The sequence below is a fragment of the Cebus imitator genome, unplaced genomic scaffold (assembly GCF_001604975.1).
Source record: "Cebus imitator isolate Cc_AM_T3 unplaced genomic scaffold, Cebus_imitator-1.0 Scaffold378, whole genome shotgun sequence".
NCBI classification, from domain to species: Eukaryota; Metazoa; Chordata; class Mammalia; order Primates; family Cebidae; genus Cebus; species Cebus imitator.
In genome coordinates this window covers 991,851-1,010,021 of record NW_016107693.1, presented here as the reverse complement: position 1 = coordinate 1,010,021, position 18,171 = coordinate 991,851, and the positions used below count along the sequence as shown (strand labels likewise).

Genomic DNA, 18,171 nt, shown 5'->3' with positions numbered 1-18,171 from the left:
TGATCACAAACCACACCACTCTGGAAGCACACCATGCAGAATCCTGGTAGACACTTACATAACCAGGCATCTTCCCATATGCAGTTGGCATGCTTACTTGACTTATTTCTAGATCTTTCTGAAAAGTTTTACTAGTTCTGAAAGGGTAGAAATGAACATGGGATTGGAGAAAGACACTGAAAGAATGAACCAGGAAGAAAATATCTATGAATTCCTTTCCTTAGGACCCATTTTTAATTGTTTCATGGGCTTTACTTTTTGCAAATTCAACCCCTCCTCATTACTGAGTTTTCATAGGCACAGTTATGCTGGTACTTAGCACCATGCTATCAACTAGGAAATAGTTTAGCAGGAAAAGAGCTAAAATTTTAGGAAGACTATGGCTGTATCAGCATATTTACTTCAAGGTATAGACGGATTCCTAAAACCATCAACTATCTTTCTCACTTAAACAGCATCTGCTATTTTCATGACAATACCATGCATGTGCTTGTCCTTAAAAGATTAATAAATCCCTATTTGAATTAACAGATACATCTGTGTGTATACATACATGTGCACACCAGACAACGTAATGGGATTTTTTTCAGACAGCATGCTTCCTACAGTGCCTCTTCAATTTTATTATATATATATATATATATATATATACTGATCTCATTATATACATACTGATCTCAGTGTGTGTGTGTGTTTGTGTATATATATATATAGTTTGTGTCCCTAAAATATATATATATACTGATCTCATTCAAAATATAATGTGTTTATAATGCAATGTCTTTTCACTGTTCACAAAAAGAGCAACAAAGGCAATGCGTATAAGCTCTATTTGTTCGTGGTTAGAGAGCTCACCATCAATGTGACACTTGATCCTGTCATAGTCGTCACTAAGGGGTCTTTGGGCATGCCAGTGCAAAAGCTCATCAGATGTCTTTTGTGGAAACAGTGAAGGAACAACCGGGTCATCACTGTAAAAATAATAAATAATTTTTTTTAATGTTAGGCTTTTCAAATTGTAGTACAAACTTCAGGTTATGATAACATAGAAACCTCTTTTTCTATTTTTGTGATATTATATGGGTCATAAAACTTTTTTGTGATATTTTGCGATATATTTTGTGATATAATATGGGTCATAAAACTTCAGAGACAGAAAAACCCAGAATTTCTGCCATTCCTGTAATAGTCACATCCTCATCAACAACTATGTAGTAACTTTATAGCTGGAGTAATTTTATTGTAAGTTTAAAATAATAAAGATTTTTATATAGTAATGTTCAAATCATATTGACATATTAAATGTTACCATTACTTAAATGTATTACAGTAACATTACGATATAGAATTTACCATATCCCAATATGATATGTTACATAGACATTTTGATGAGTCAGTCATTACACAAGTATTTTAGAGTCAGTAACACTAAATTAGGTGCTTAGTTAACTCTGTACCTCTTTAGAATAGGCAAATCCTTCACCATGTCTCCAACAAACTCATCAATTACAGCAGATGTCATTGGAATAAAACCCACACTAGGCAACTTTTCCAAGGAGATTTCTGAAAACAAATATAAAATCCAGATGAGAGGAAAGGTGTAACTATACTACATGAATTTTGAACATTATTTTTTAAATTTCAAATACATAATATTTTACCTAAATTTTATGTTTACCAAGTTAGAGCTTCCAAATGAGATATTCCTCAAACCAAACATGTTGTAGCAAGCCAGTATATTGAAAATTAGTGTACAGCCATTTACATGTGTAAGTAGATGGCTGCAGATCACTAGATAGACAAACATGTAGGTTTCTATTTCCAAATACATATTTTTTTATTATTTCACAATATGAAGAATGTGTCACAGTATAGTAACAACAGCACTTGAAAAAGGAAGTGCCACTTAGAGAGTTCACCTACATAAAAGCCTCCATGAAAATTAAATGACAAAAAATAGGAAAAATTAATAATAAAAGTATTTTATTTATCGCCAAATACTCTTTGGAGCCCTGTTGAATTTTTATTTTCATAGTTCTTATACATGGCTTACATGCAGAATATAATAGACTAGAAGGTTTTTAAATTTAGCTTTGTTCATAACTATAGAGGAAAAAATACAATCTTTCTCCTCCCTCACTCCTAAATTCTAGTCAATAACCTTCTGCCAGTGTATATACAATTCCCATTTGCATTCCTCTTATCATTCACTCTCCTTTGGGACCATTTCCTTCTCCCTGAATTGCATCATATACAAATATTTTTAATGAGGATATGATGCTAGCTAACTCAGTTCTTGTGTATCTGAAAACATCTATATTATTTCCTCATTCATAAGTTGTACTTATGCTGCTTACACTATCCCCCAACAACCATTATTTTGTCTCATTACTTAAAAGATATTATTCCATTACCATCATGCTTTTGTTGTTATTGTTGAGAAGTCTGCTAGCAATTTAACTCTTATTTCTTTGTAGGTAACTGTTTTCTCTCTAATTCTTAGGAAAACATTGTAGTATGCTGCAGTTGCATTATAATGTGTCTAGTGGGGTGTGTGTGGGGGTGTGTGTGTGTGTGTGTGCGTGCACGCACATGTGTGTGTGTTGTGTACATAAATGCATGAGTGTGTATATGTGTATGTCCTATGTGGAACTCATTTCTGCATCCTAACTCCAGGTATTTGTATCTTTCATTAAATCAGAACAATTTATTTTCAGTCATTATGGATATTTCTTCCTCCGAGGACTCTGTCCTCTGCTTCTGAAACTCTCAATTGGACAGGTGATTGACCTAAGGTAGCCAAAGGCTTAGAGAAATTGGAAGGTTAGAGTGGATTCATCATGTAAGACCTGCTTACTCAACCCATGAGGTTGCAGAGAACACACCTTCCACCACAACTATGAGAAATAAAATTGTAAGGGGAACCCCAGAATTCGGGAATAGCTCCATAGCTACTCTACTGTATAAGTCAGAATTGCAGTGAAAACTGCTACCAGCAAACTGGGATCCCTAAATGCAACAAGGATAATTCCATCCTGGGTGGCAGGGGCCAGGTGGCAGCACTGAATCACTAAAGATAAGGTAGTCATGGCTACCGTAATGGAAGGCAAAGCCAAAGCAGTAATTGGAATAGTCTGATTCACAGAAACCTACAGCATTGGCTAGCTGGTCATAGTGTTCCTGGAAAAAAATCAATAGATTGGCATTCCACTAAATTCTAAATTGATCTGTATAAGCGGAAGAGTTCTAGGGTACGTGCACAAATGCCTAATTTAAATCACCAAAGTCATGGCTCCTTAAACAGTTCCTAAACATAAGCCTGATACAGACCCAAAACCCCATGACTGAAGGGGAGGCAGAGCCCCTTTAATAAGGACCCTGCGACACTGGCAAAACTCATAGTGTGCATCTTTCTCCAGTCTTCCTATAAGAGACTGACTGCCATTTATCAGGGCGACTGTCCACTGGAGAAAGGGAAACCATCCAACTTTTCAGAGGATTACTGGATATTGGTTCTGAACTGGCACCAATTCCAGGAGACCCAGAATGTCACTGTGCCCCCCAAGCTCGGCCCCCAGTCAGTAAGAGCTTGTGGAGGTCAGGTGACTGATGAAGTCTTCTCTCAAGTTCATCTCACAGTGAGTCCCTGAATCTATCGTGCGGTTTATTTCACCAGTTTCAGAATGCATAACTGGAACAGCATACTCAGCAACTAGACAAATCCCCAAGTTGGTCCCCTGACCTGTAGAACAAGGGCTTATAGAAGCCACTAGAACTGCCTATACTTAGAAAAATCGTAAGGCAAAAGTAATACTGCATGCCTGGAGGGTTTGCAGAGATTAATGCCACCGTTAAGGACTTGAAAAGTACAGGAGTGGTGATTTTCCTCACACCCACATTCAACTTGACTATTTGGCCCATGCAGAAAGACAGATGGATTCTGGAGATTGCTAGTAGATTCCTGTAAATTTAGTCCTATGATGACTCCAACCGCAGCTGCTGTTCCAGAGATAGTTTTATTGTTTGAGTGAAACGATACAACTCCAGGTACCAGGTATGCAGCTCCTGAGTTGGCAAATACTTTTTTCTCTACCTGTTAATAAAGGCCACCAGCAACAGTTTTCTTTCAGCTGGGAAGGCCAGAAAATATACCTTCACTGTCCTACCCAAGCACAATGTCATAATTTAGACCCCAGGGGATTTTTCTAGAAGAAAATTTTTTCTTCTACAAAGCATCTCACTGGTCCATCAGATAGTTGATATTATACTGCTCGGATCTACTGAATAAGAAGTAGACACTACTTGACATACCGATAAGACACTTGGATGTCAAAAATGGGAAATAAATTCAGCAAAAATTCAGACTTTCCATCTGAGCAAAATTTGTTGATGGTGGAAAATGAATGGAACAGAATTTCAAGGATGTTCCACCTCTGCAAAATGTGTACGAGTCCAATGGTGTGGAGCATATCAAGATAGCCTCTCTTAGGCGAAGGGTGGTTGTTGCACCTGAACCCTCCTATAATAAATTATAATGCCTGAGGGGCCTTTGTGAATTTGGAAGGCAACATATTTCTCACTTACGTGTGCTATTCTGGCTTATTTATCAACTGACCTGAAAAGCTGCTAGTTTTTTTATTGGAGCCAAGAACAAGAGAAGGCTCTGCAACATGTCCAGGCTGACATGATTGCAGGTTGATCATACCAGATGGCTTCCCTCTGGATCTAGTGACCTTCCCTGCATGCAGTGCTTCTGCCAAAACCACCATCCTTGGACTTACAGAACACTTATTCTCTGGGTCTGCCTTCAAGTTCCCCTGTTCTTATCAGAATAGCAGTCATTACATTAGGCCTCACCCTAACCGGAATAACCTTATCTTAACTTAATTTCGTCTGCAAAGACCCTATTTCAAAGTAAGTTCACATTCACATGTAGTGGGAATTAGGACTTGAACATGGGTAGTGGCACAGTCTCATCTCACTGCCTCCTGGGTTCAAGTTTCAAGCGATTCTCCTGCCTCAGCCTCCTGAGTAGCTGGGACTACAGGCACCTGCCAGTACGCCCAGCTAATTTTTTGTATTTTTAGTAAAGACAGCATTTCACCATGTTAGCCAGGATGGTCTCGATTTCCTGACCTCAGGATCCGCCTGCCTCATCCTACCAAAGTGCTAGGATTACAGGCGTGAGCCACCGCACCTGGCCCCAGGTTTTCAGGCAAAGCTTTGTTCCTTTAACCAATTGCAAATGAAAGCATCTCCAAATCTACCTATAATCTGTAAGCCCCTGCTTCAAGATACCCTGCCTTTGGGGGCCAGTGTTTACCTCCCCTGTATTGATTTATGTCTTTGCCTGTAACTCCTGCCTCCCTGAAATTTATAAAACCAAGCTGTAATCCAACCAACTCAGGGCCACTTCCTCAAGGCTTCTTGGGATTGTCTTTTCCCTAGGCTATAGTCACCAATATTAGCTCAAAATAAACCTCTTTAAAATATTTTACAAAGTTTGATTTTTCCATTAACAGTATGGTTTTTAATTCAGAGCCTCCAGAAGAAACCAATTTTGATTTCAGACATTAACCTCCAGACCTGTAAGAGAATAAACTTCTGGGCAGACACAGTGGCTTACGCCTGTAATCCTAGCACTTTGGGAGACTGAGGTGGGTGGATTGCCTGAGCTCAGGAGTTCAAGACCAACCTGGGGAACATGATGAAACCCCATCTCTACTAAAAATACAAAACATTGGTCGGGCATGGCAGCGTGCCCCGTAATCCAAGCTACTTGGGAGGCTGAGGCAGGAGAATTGCTTGAACCTAGGAGGCAGAGGTTGCAGCAAGCTGAGATCACACTATTGCACTCCAGCTTTGGTGACAGGGTGAGACTGGTCTCAAAAAATAAATAAATAAATAAATAAAATTTTAAAAAGAGAATAAACTTCTGTTGCTGTAAGCCACCAGCTTGTTGTGCCTTGTGACAGCCCTGGAAAAGGTGTACCTCAGGCAAAGAACCATGACCAGCTGCGGGGCTTGCTGACTGCAAAGGGAGTAGGTAATAGGTCAAGGGAGGAGGAGGCGGCCATAGACGGCTATGACCATGTGACCAGTTGCAGAAATGAGGACTGGAATAGTTAGGAATATTTCTTCCTTATTTTGTCTTGAATACATATACATATTAAGCAGGTATTTTTGTTTTCTTCTTTTATCAGTTTACATACAATGTAGTCATAATAACGTGCTTTGTGTCACAGTATTTAGATTACAGGTTATCCAAGCAGAAGAGTGAAAATCACCCAAGAACTTAGCATTGTGTTTTGAAGGAAGAGTTAACAAGTTTTTGGTTGTACACAGGATAGTTGTATCATGTTAAGCACAAGTGTGATTTTGTGAGTGTTTTTATTGGAAGATTAAGTATGGTGTAAGGATATGTATATGGGTGTTCAGATGACAAGAGGTAGACTGAAATGGTCAGTTTTAGGGGTTAACTTCATTAGACTACAGTTCCCTATCCAATCAAGCAGGAATCTGGATGTTGTTGGAAAAGTATTTGTAGATGGGCTTAAAGGCTAGGATTTATTTGCTTTAAGTAAAGAAGACTATCCTAAATAATCTAGATGAGGCTATCCAATCATCTCCAAGTCCCTGAGTGCAGAACTGAGGTTTCCCTGAAACAGAACAAATTCTACCTGTGGACTGCAGCTTCAGCTCATGCCCCAGAGTTCCAGCCTCTCCTTCCTTAAGACCTGCCCTATAGTCTTCCTTAAGACTTGCCTAGCCAGTCCCTATAATCACGTAAGGCAATTCCCTACAATAAATCTCTTAATACATGTATCCTACTAGCTCTCTTTATCTGGTAGAAACCTGACCGATACACTTCCCAAATGGGTCTTCAATTCAATGCAACAATAATCAACATGTCAGCAGCCAATTACAAAATTTAAATGAAAATGCAAAGGACTCAGAACAAACTAAACAATCTTCAAAAGAACAAAGTTGGAGCATGTATACTACCAAAATCAATTTCTTATAGAACGACCATAATTAACTTTAATATTGGTTCAAAGATAAACAAGGCTTAAGGATAAACTAATGAAAGAAAATAGACAGTGAGGAAATAATCCCTCTCTCACACCGTACAAAAGTAAATTCAAGATCAATCATAGACTTGTGAAATACTCATGACCTATACTTTATAAATGAGCAAAAGACTTGAGCAGACATTTCACAAGAGGATATTCAAATGGCCAATAACAGATGAAAAGTCCAAGAAAATGCAAATTAAAATCATAATGAGCTACCCCCACACCCCCATTAGAATGGCAAAATAAAAAAGGCTAACAATAGACTCGGCATGATGGCATACACCTGTAATCCCAGCAGTTTGGGAGGCCAAGGTGGAAAGTTTGCTTGAGGCCAGGAGTTCAAGGATACAGTGAGCTATGTTGGTACCTCCGCACTCCAGCCTGGGCAACAGAGTGAGACTCTGTCTCACAAAAATAAAAAATTTAAAAAAAGATTAACAAGGCTGGGAAGCAATTCCGAAATTCTAAAATGCCCATATGGAAGGTGGAAGTTTAACTTGGAACTACCACCTTATAAAATATTTGGACAGTAATTCATAAAGCTGCATTTCTATGTATATACTTGAAGTGAATATATGCATATATCTACCTAAAGTTATATGTAAGAATATTCACAACAGCTTTACCCTTCAATCACTTCTCATTACTCTTATGATTTCCTATGTCCTTAAGACCCAACGAGTACACCTCCTCAGCTTCATCAGCTTTTCTCCTCTCTGGTCACACTGAACATACCTCAGCTCCTTTGGGCATTCACAAGTGCTATATGTCTTCTCTGGAAAACTTTTCCCTCTTCCCTTTCCCCAGCTAATCATTACTCATCCTTCAGATCATGAGTCATTTCACTTCTCCTCACTTCTTCAGAGAGGTCAACCTTTCCAGACTGGGCTGTGTTTCTTAATCATTGTTTCCAAACCAATCATTTTACTGCTTATTCAACAATTCAATAGCCAATAGCTAGGAAATGATCCAAATGGACAGAATGAAATATATTAAAAGAGACAGTTCACAGCAAAAACTTTTAAGCATAATGGTACATACAACAGGCAGGAATGTCTTGGACACTATACTGAGAGGGAAAAAAATAGAAAGAATATATACTATATGATTCCATTCTAATGAAGTTCAAAGCAGAAAAAACCAAGACATCATATTGAAGTCTGTTAAAGGGATGAAAGGAGGAGGAGGATGGATTGGGAAGTGGCGACAGAACTTTCTCCTGAGGTGCTGGGAATGTCCTCTGTCTTGATCGGGTGGTTATCACACAGATGTATAGATCTGTGCAAAATTTCACCAGGCCTTACTCTACACACTGGTTTACTTTAACCACATTATTATATGTATTTTATACTTTGATTAAGAGGTAAACAAGAAAGCACAGTGAAGGCAAATTATTTACAATTGGAAGAAATGAATTATTAAGACTTCTAAAAGTTGTTCAGGATAAACGTGCTTTTGTTCCACTTTACTGTAGCCATTTAATACCTTGAATGACTGATTCCTTTTCTGTAAGAAAATGTTGTGTTCTTGTTCTCACAGGAAAAGACTTTCCAACATCAAATTCTTTAACCAGCTGTGACACAAAATTCCACAGGTGTTCATAATCCCTCTTAATGGAATTTCCCAAATTCAAATGTGGTTCTGCATAACAATAAAAAATATTAAAATCTTAAAAGTCATACACGTGCAGACACACACACAGCATCTTTCGTGAATAAATCTATAGAGCTCTGGGAAGATTATCAAATATGGAAACTTCAAGTAACACAGTAGACATGCATGAAAACTCATCATGACACTATGATAGTAGTTTCTAAAAATCATTTTCTCTTTAAATTTAATAAAGAGCCAGGCGCTGTGACATGGGCCTGTGGTTCCAGCTACTAGGGAGGCTGAGGTGGGAGGATCGCTTGAGCCCAAGAGTTCAAGACCATCTGGGCAACGTACCAAGATGCCCTCCCCACCCCCCAAAAATAATTAACAAAGGAATATCCCCAGTTTAATCATAGTCCTTATTAAATAATGCTAATGATAAATATATAATTATTCCATCAAATAATGAAGAACAACATGCTACGTATAAGCTTGCAACTTTAAAAACTAATTGAAAAATAAGTTTTTAAAGAGTTTACAGAATAGGAAGAGGGTGAGAATTTTGTTACAACTAGTAAAATTTGCTACATTTTACACAGTCAGCTTATTCAAATGTTTGTCATCTAAAAGAATTAAATGCCAGAGGTCAAGAAACTTCAATAATATTCACTTGGGAAAAATATATTTTGAAACGTCTTATTATTCTCTGACAATGTAAGCCACTCTAGGTAAGTTACCCTAAAAAAAATTCAAAGGAGGACAAAAATTACATACATACCAAAATGCAGTTTCATTTAATTTTAGGATAAATGCAGAACATCCTTAAATGTTCAAAAATAATGAAAAGATTACACTAATTACAGTCAGTGTTATAAAATATCATTAATCTACCATTTAAATAAAAAATATAACTATTAATTACTAATATGTCATAGCTTAAACACATTTTCAAATGCTATTAAGTGAAGAAAAAATAAAATATGTAAAAAGTATATACACATACAAACAAATGTTTTCAAGAAACAAAATGTTGCTGTGGTATGCACTGGAAAATCTGTAAGGGTTTTATATAAATTTTATGATACAATGTTAATATATATTAAGGTATTACCTTGAGTACTTTCAAATTCATAGTGAAAGGCAATATTCTTTAACAATTGCTCATCATGTAAGTCAGAAACATGTTTTAAATCCAGATTCCAGGATCCCAAAATGTTTAAGTTGCCTAAAATGAAATGTTCACACCACTTGTTCTGAAAATTAAAGAGAAAACATTATTAGCAGGGAGTCATGGAATAATTTCATACTCATGGTTAACCCCCTGTAAGCTAGGTCACAAGAGACCTTTCTGGGGGGAATGATAAAGTCGTTACAACTGTGAAGATTACAGATGGCAGTCTACAAGTACCCAAACTAACGCTTTCCAGTCTTTACTTTTAAAACTGGGAATTGCACTGCTTATCCTAGTACTCATTATTTACCTTACAGTACACCGTTCCCTTAACGTGGTACTAACACTAACATCTTTGTCATCCAGGTCCTGGAATCCCAGCCAGACCTGCATGAGTACATTCAGGCAGTTGCAGAGTGGTTCCACTCCTCTTACTTTGGGGTCAACACTTACCCCCACTACACCCCTGGTAAGCAAGAAGAAGTTAGAGTGGGCTTTGCCCTTTTTCCATCATCTTTAGCCAATATCTTAATATTAAAGTGTTAAAAGGAGGGATTGAAACCGCCATTGCAAAATGATGACTGACATGGTGAAAGAGATCTGACCTGACTAACTCCATCTTGCTTCTAACCTCCAAGCTGTCCTTGTTCATTCCTGGGCGTAGGCTGAACTAACTTTGGAAGGAACTTAGTTTATAGTTTATAGTTTGAAACAAAGATGATAACAGCCCTTTCTCAAAACAAACCCCCTTCATTCTTGGGGCCTAGACTGCCTTTGCAGGACTAACAAATTAGTCAAAAGATTAGAAATTATGGTTTGAGAGTCATGCAGCTGGAGGCTACAAGATTCTGTCCCTCCCCAGTATTGCTCCTTGGGGATAATATCACTATTGTAAAATCTAAGCCGGTGCTTGAGATATTTTGCAGACACTGCAATTGACAGATCAGCTGACACCACCCAGATCTATAAATTGGCTCATCTGATCTTGTGACCCCCATTCAAGAATTGACTCAGGGCAAGAAGACAGGTTCAGCTCCCTAGGATTTCATCCCTGACCTGACCAATCAGCACTCTCAGCTCACTCACTTCCCCCACCCACCAAGTTGACCTTAAAATATCTGATCTCCAAATGCTCTGGGAGACTGATTTGAGTAATAATAAAACTCCAGTCTCCCTCAGAAAAAAAAAAAAAAAAAAAAGATTACAGGTGAACTAAGACCAACTCCAAGGAAAGAGTTGCCTCCACTGCCTTTATTTTATAACCATCCACTCATTATTGCTGAATATTCCATAGATATTGTACCCCACCACTCTACTGAAACAGCTCTTAATAATAATTAGCCTTGGCTAGTTACCATGGTTCATACCTAAAACCCCAACACTTTGGGAGGCCAAGGCAGAAGGATTGTTTTCCCCCAGGCATTCAAGACCAGCCTGGGCAACATGACCATAATAAAATTAGCTAGGCATGCCTATAGTCCCAGCAATTACAGAGGTTGAGGTGGGAGGATCTCTTGAGCCTGGGAAGTTGAGGCTGCAGTGAGCTATTGTCATGCCACAGCACTCCAGCTTGGGCAACAGAGCAAGACCTTATCTCTAAACAATAATTATAATTGGTCTTGACTTTCATGCCATTAAATTAAAGCCACTGAATTTTCTGTCAACATCCTCACATTATCTGTAGAATGTGACACTATAAACCACTCCCTTCTTTTTGAAATAACATATTTTCCTAGATTTTCTCCCATCTATCTTCACCAGTCTTTTTCAGTGTCTTTTTCTAATTCTTAAACTTCTACCTGACCAATGAATTCTGGAATATCTCTGGACTCTGAACCAACATGTCCTCTCATTTTCCCTAGAAAAACACATAACTGGCATGGTGTTCAGAAGCATTCATGGGCTACTGAGTCCCAGATTTTTATTTTCAGTCCAAAGAATATTTAAACTGCCTTCTAGATACTTCCTTTGGAAGTCTCATTGCCACCACCTGAAACTCAGTATTTCCCAAACTCATTATTTTCCTACCCAAAATGTTCTTCTTCAGTGGCAGCATCCACACAGTTGACCTAACCAGAAACCTGAAAGTCATCTTGGACTCTTCCTTCTCCCTTCTGCCTCATAACCTATTCATTACTTAACCTTGTCAGTTTCAAAGCCTAAAGAACTCTCACATCTTCAACTTCTACTTATTCCAATTGCCACCAACTTTTTAGCCATGTTATCATTATCACCATGTGTTCACCACATGGCTTCCTCACTGCTACGTTTGGATATCTACAATGAGCTCTATGCACTTTAGCCAAAGAACTCTTAAACTAAAATGTCAATTACAGCTGGAAACCCTTCAATCACTTCTCATTACTCTTATGATTTCCTAAGTCCTTAACACAGAGACAACAAGTACTATACTGAATTTTCTTCTACTCCCTCCTCAGCTCCATCAGCTTTTCTCCTCTTTGGTCACACTGAACATATCTCAGCTCCTTGGGGCATTCGCAAGTGCTCCGTCCTCTCTGGAAAACCTTTTCCTCTTCCTTTCCCCCAGCTAACCATTACTCATCCTTCAGCTCATAAGTCATTTCACTTCTCTTCACTTCTTCAGAGAGGTCAACCTTTCCAGACTGAGTTGTGTCTCTTAATCATTAGTTTCCAAAGCATTCATTAGTTCCTCCTGCATATCCACCTTTGTAATTATTTTACTGCTTATTCAATAATGCAAACTGAAGTTCCATGGAAGAAGAAGAGAAACGAGTCTGTATTTTTCTCCACTCCTTCCTTGGTGCCGATTACAGTGAATATGCATGTCTGGACTGGCTTCCTGACCAATGGGTTTTAAAATGTCCCTGATAACAATTTGACAATATCTATTGAGATCCTCAAATTTTCCCTACCTTTTTGGCTAATCATCTCTTTTCCCATTTCAGAATATCTATTCAAAGTAGTTAATTATAAATAAGAGGAAAACTTTAAACCCCAAATCCCAGCATTTATGATACAAAAACTTCAAATGATCCTAATGTCCCATTATAGAGGCACGATTAAGTAAACTACAATAAAATCATTCACACATTTATTAGCCATCAAAATTATGCTAACCAGCTTGAGTGAATGGATACCCCATTCTCCATGATGTGATTATTATGCATTGCATGCCTGCATCAAAACATTTCATGCACTCCATAAATATGTACATCTCCTATGCACTTGCAAAAACTAAAAATTAAAAAAATTATGCTAACCAAAAGTGAAAATGTTTTTACAATAAAATAATATGTAGTATATATAGCATGATTGCAGCCATAAAAGAAACCCTATGCTCTAGAATAAAAAATGAAAGAAATTAAGCCAAAATATTAACAGTTAACAGCATTAATTTGGGCAGTGGGAGAGTACATATTATTAATTTTTCTTCAATTGTTAACTTTCCTTTAATATATTTTTATTATAAACAGAAAAATTCACAAATGCTTTTCCTGAGTTTCTCTACAAAGAGAATACAATGTCAATCAATTTTCTATGATTGATTATACAAAAACAAGATCTCATCAGAGATAGGAAGGAAAAAGAGGAAGGCTCTCATGATTCAACAAAACAGATAAACAGATGTATTGTGGTGTTCCTCATTACACTACCAAAAATAGAAGTTGTTGAAAATAAGACGTAATTGATGTATCAGCTAATTAGATCTGGCAATATTCCAGTATAACTCTAGTTTTAAAGGTGATCATGGTTTTCACTTCTCACATTGAAACAAAAAATAAACAAAGCATGTTTACCATTTTTAAGAAAGAATCACTGGCCCTAATCCAAGAGGATGTGATGACTCGAGAACAAGCTCTCTGTGAAAGGGGTAAGTGGAGTTGAAAAGCCACACAGAGGCAATGCAGTCTGCAGAAATCTTCCACCTCCTGCAGGGATAGGTGATTACAGCACACCTGCATACAATAAAGAAGATGAGAACAGCCACAATGTCATACTGTGAAATGGCATTAAAATAGGCACTCCATGAAGATACACATCATCAAAGTCTTACATTTACATTTTTGAGAAAGTCCCCTTCTGCATACAAAACCTTGGCTGCATTGATACAGAAGCAGAGAGGAAGGAGGGAGAGAAAACTCCAAGTTTAGCAGTTCACATAATGCATTTCTTAGGATTTTCAGTGAAGCCAAACTTTATGAGTTGACAGAAAAGGAAGTCCCTGATCCAGAAGTCTGAGCATTGACAGAGCCCCATGTAAAATGCTCTGGTATTTCAGAGAGTTAAGAGTAATAACCACAAACCCATGGCATGTTCAGGGTGAGAAATCCAGGATGGGAATCTATCTGTAAAACATATTGAATGAGAAAACGGGGAAGGAAATGGACCAGTTTCACCTCCTGTGGCAGAGACTTCACAACTATTTTCAAATATATGAAGGGTTATCACATGGAAAGTAAACAATCTGGGTATCTTCATAGAGCAAAATTAGAGGTAACTGAAATTAAAGGAGATTGACTTGGGTTCAATATGTTCATTTTTAAAAATTAGAACCACTAAAAGCATCGTGCATGGTCATATGAAAATATTTTTCCAAAGACAATAGGCAAGCAGAGTGAGGGAGAGTCAAACGAGATAGTGGTCCCTATCCATCTCTAAATCATGTAAGAAAGAAGCAAATTAGTAAATATGAACTTTTGTGAGAAACCAACTGTTTTTTTTTTTTTTNGAAAATATTTTTCCAAAGACAATAGGCAAGCAGAGTGAGGGAGAGTCAAACGAGATAGTGGTCCCTATCCATCTCTAAATCATGTAAGAAAGAAGACAAAAAGGTAGAACTAACATGTTTGCAAATATATCTGGTATTGTTTTTACATAGTTTTTATTTGTTTTTATTTTTATGTATGTATGTATGTATTTTTTTTTTTGAGACAGAGTGTTTCTCTGTTGCCAAGCGCCAGGTTGGAGTGCAGTGGTGCGATCTCGGCTCACTGCAACCTCTGCCTCCTGGATTCAAGCAATAGTTCTCCTGACTCAGACTCCCGAGTAGCTGCGACTACAGGCGCATGCCACCATGCCCAGCTAATTTTTGTATTTTTAGTAGAGACAGGGTTTCACCATGTTGGCCAGGACGGTCTCAATCTCTTGACCTCGTGATCCGCCTGCCTCGGCCTCCCAAAGTACTGGGATTACAGGTGTGAGCCACCATGCCCGGCTGAGAAACCAACTTTTAAACCTATGACCTGTGCTATTCACACTTCCACTCACAGCACATTTTTCAGCCTAGCAATAAAAGTGAATATGTTAAGGTAATTATCATTTTTAAGCGTGCCCTTAAAATTCTGACAATCATGCTGAAAGAATATAAAGTTTTTAAGTGTTTCATTTTTTAGAGTGAATCTTCAAAAATTAAAGTATTTAAAGTCACAATTTCAGATAAATCTATATAGCTAAGATTTACTGTATGACATATTAAATTAAAATATTGAAGTGTTGTATCTCCTACATTGAAAAGACTATTGCACAATAATTCAGGATCTGGGCTCTGAAAACCATGTGACTCCAGTCAAGACACTACATGAGTCAGTTCTCCTATATGTAAAAAATTGGGATAGGAACAGTACACTTTCTCATAGGGTTTCTGGAAAAACTAAATGAGATCAGACATGTAAAATATCTAGCACGTCACCAATACATAGTAAGCTGCGTTACCTATTATTATTAATATTACCTATTATTATCATACCTATTACATTACCTATTATTAATAACACGTATTATTAGATAGTCTTCATAACATCACAGTTCTGTAATTTGAAAGCAGCTATTAGCACACGTTAGACAATCAACAATCTTAGCAGAGGGAATTAATAAATGTTTTATCAGTCAAAATAAAATCAAAGATGCGAAATTCAAACTAAAGAAAGAATCAAGAAGGAAGAAGCACAAAAAGCTCACTGCTCTCTCCATTCTCCATGGTGCTCCTGAAGCGTTAACACCTTTTTTTTTTTTTTTTTTGAGCAACTAGAAGGACATTGTTATCATTTGTTGGGATGGAGAAGTTTAAGGAGTTTGGGTGCAGAAATCCTAAATTTGAGAGGTCTATGACAAATCCAAGTGGAAATAGAGGTCTGAAACTTTTCTAGTTATTTCAAAGGGACATTAAAATTGCCTTTCAAGATATGTGTGATCAAGAGGTGTAGATATCCTATTTCTTCTCTCTCCCCAAATATGTTTATTTTTGGCATGACGTTATTTCCATATGCAAAGTAAATACTTTGTGAAAACATGCTGACAGATTTAAGAAATGGACAGTTTTCTCCTACAGAATACTAATTCCTTGAGCCTTGTACAGGCATATTTTTCCTTTCTTTTTCTTTCTTTCCTTTCTCTTTTCTTTTTTTATTCTCTCTCTCTTTCTTTCGTGGCTGTTTGTTTTAGGAACAGAATTTTTCAGCCTGAAACACATAGATATTTAGACTGCAAACAAACTTCGTGTGCATGTGTATGCGCGTGTGTGTGTACTTATGCAAATGCATATACTAGAGGGGAAAATCCATGTTCCTCAAAAGATTCCTAAAGGGCCCTATATGCCGAAAACAATTTTAAAAATTCAGAATCTCTCTAGTCTCAGTGATACTAATAAACAATAACAGAACTATTTTTTAAATACATGACTTAACAAAGCAGAATCACTACAAGCTGTGGAGCCAGCCACCTAGTCAAAATCCAGGCTGCCTTTTACCATGTGATTCCAAGTAGGTTAGGGAGTCTCAGTCTCAAAGTCTTGAATCCACAGGAAGGAGTGATTGATAATCGCTATATGGAAAGTTGCTGCGAGATTACATGGTATCAGGTACACAAAGAGCCTGAAACATAGGGTATAGTGGGGTCCTCCTCCAATTTGTTTCTTTTCTTCTTCCTCACTTTCTCTGTTTATTAGAAGAACTGGGCTAAATAGCTACTAAGTGAAACACCAGAGAAAATGTACTGTGCATTAAATTTAAAGAAAAATGCCAAATTATGTAACATAATATTCTTATCTATATAGATTCTAATTTTCCTCTCCTTTTTGGTATTTAATACATATAAATTGCTGGGGGAAGGGGGTAAATTCCTAATGAAGAAAACGGCAGTCAGAAACGAAGAGTATGTCAACAGTGGAGAATCTGATGCTACCCAGTGAAGTGACACCAGTTATACTTCATGAATGACAGCTTTCTGCTGGGCAGCTGTGTTCCTTTTACTTACTAAGATGCGGTGGTACATTCTTAAGGACAGTGAACATGAGGTGACGCAGAGAACACGTCGGATGTCCGATCCTTCTGGCCACAGATGCTGAAGCAGAAATAGAGTCCTACACGCCTATCAAGAAAGAAAATTTCTTCAAATGCCAAATTATTTAGAAATATTCTTTTACTCATAAGTGCTCTTGCTTGTAAGAAACAGATTGTATAGATTTAACTAAACAGAACTTTAAACGTTTATGTTTAAAAATGTATGATTATTTTAATGATCAAAAATTGAAAATTAATTATAATCAATATGACAGAGAAATATGAAAACCAAAATATGTAAATTAAATAACACAATAAGACATTAAAATTTACTAAAATATGAACAAACGATTCACAAAGGAGGAAACAGATTATTAATAAAAATAAAATCATTCAATTTTACTAAAAATGAGAGAAATACATGTTAGAACAATAATTAGATATCTTGTTATAAATGTCAATATATCAAAATTTTTAAAATAATATCACGCAACATTGAAAATTGTGTGGTGAGTCAACTATCTTATAGATTAAAGATGAAAGTACAGGTAGGTATAGAATTTCTGCAAAGCTCTTTGACAACATCCATCAAGATCATTAAATATGTTGATACCTTATGATCCAGTTTTGAATTTCTGGGAATTTAGAATAGAGGAATAATAATCCAATATGTGTACAAAAATCTTATACATCAAAATGTTCATTATAACATTATTTATAACAGCCAAAATTTTGAAGTAATTTAAATGTCTAACACTAAGAAAACATTACATTTATGAAAAATTCTTAATGACAAGAAAATACATAATAATCTTAATGAAATGTATACTAAAAATATATATACAGTCTGGGCATGGTGGCTCACAGCTGTAATCCCAAAACTTTGGGAAGCCAAGGTAGGAGGATCACTTGAGCCCAGGAGTTCAAAACCAGCCTGGGTAATAAAATGAGACATCATCTCTACATAAAATAAAAAATTAGGCAGGCATGGTGGCACATGCCTGAGGGTCCAGCTACTCAGGAAGCTGAGGTGGAAGGATCACTTGAGCCTGGGAGGTCAAGGCTGCAATGA

General features: G+C 37.1%; 1 protein-coding gene across 3 annotated transcripts in view; it reads right to left on the bottom strand.

Moving 5' to 3' along the window:
• The window catches only part of LOC108288585 (probable ATP-dependent RNA helicase DDX60), a 271,788-nt gene that overhangs the window by 219,030 nt on the left and 34,587 nt on the right, over nucleotides 1-18,171 (bottom strand). For all 3 annotated transcript variants that reach the window (XM_017507564.2, XM_017507562.2, XM_017507565.2), the window contains 6 exons: nucleotides 17,074-17,187; nucleotides 13,620-13,778; nucleotides 9,781-9,922; nucleotides 8,562-8,717; nucleotides 1,458-1,563; nucleotides 856-971 (listed from right to left, as the gene is read on the bottom strand). In XM_017507564.2, the coding sequence (XP_017363053.1) occupies nucleotides 856-971; nucleotides 1,458-1,563; nucleotides 8,562-8,717; nucleotides 9,781-9,922; nucleotides 13,620-13,778; nucleotides 17,074-17,187 (793 nt within the window). The remainder of the gene's footprint in view (nucleotides 1-855; nucleotides 972-1,457; nucleotides 1,564-8,561; nucleotides 8,718-9,780; nucleotides 9,923-13,619; nucleotides 13,779-17,073; nucleotides 17,188-18,171) is intronic.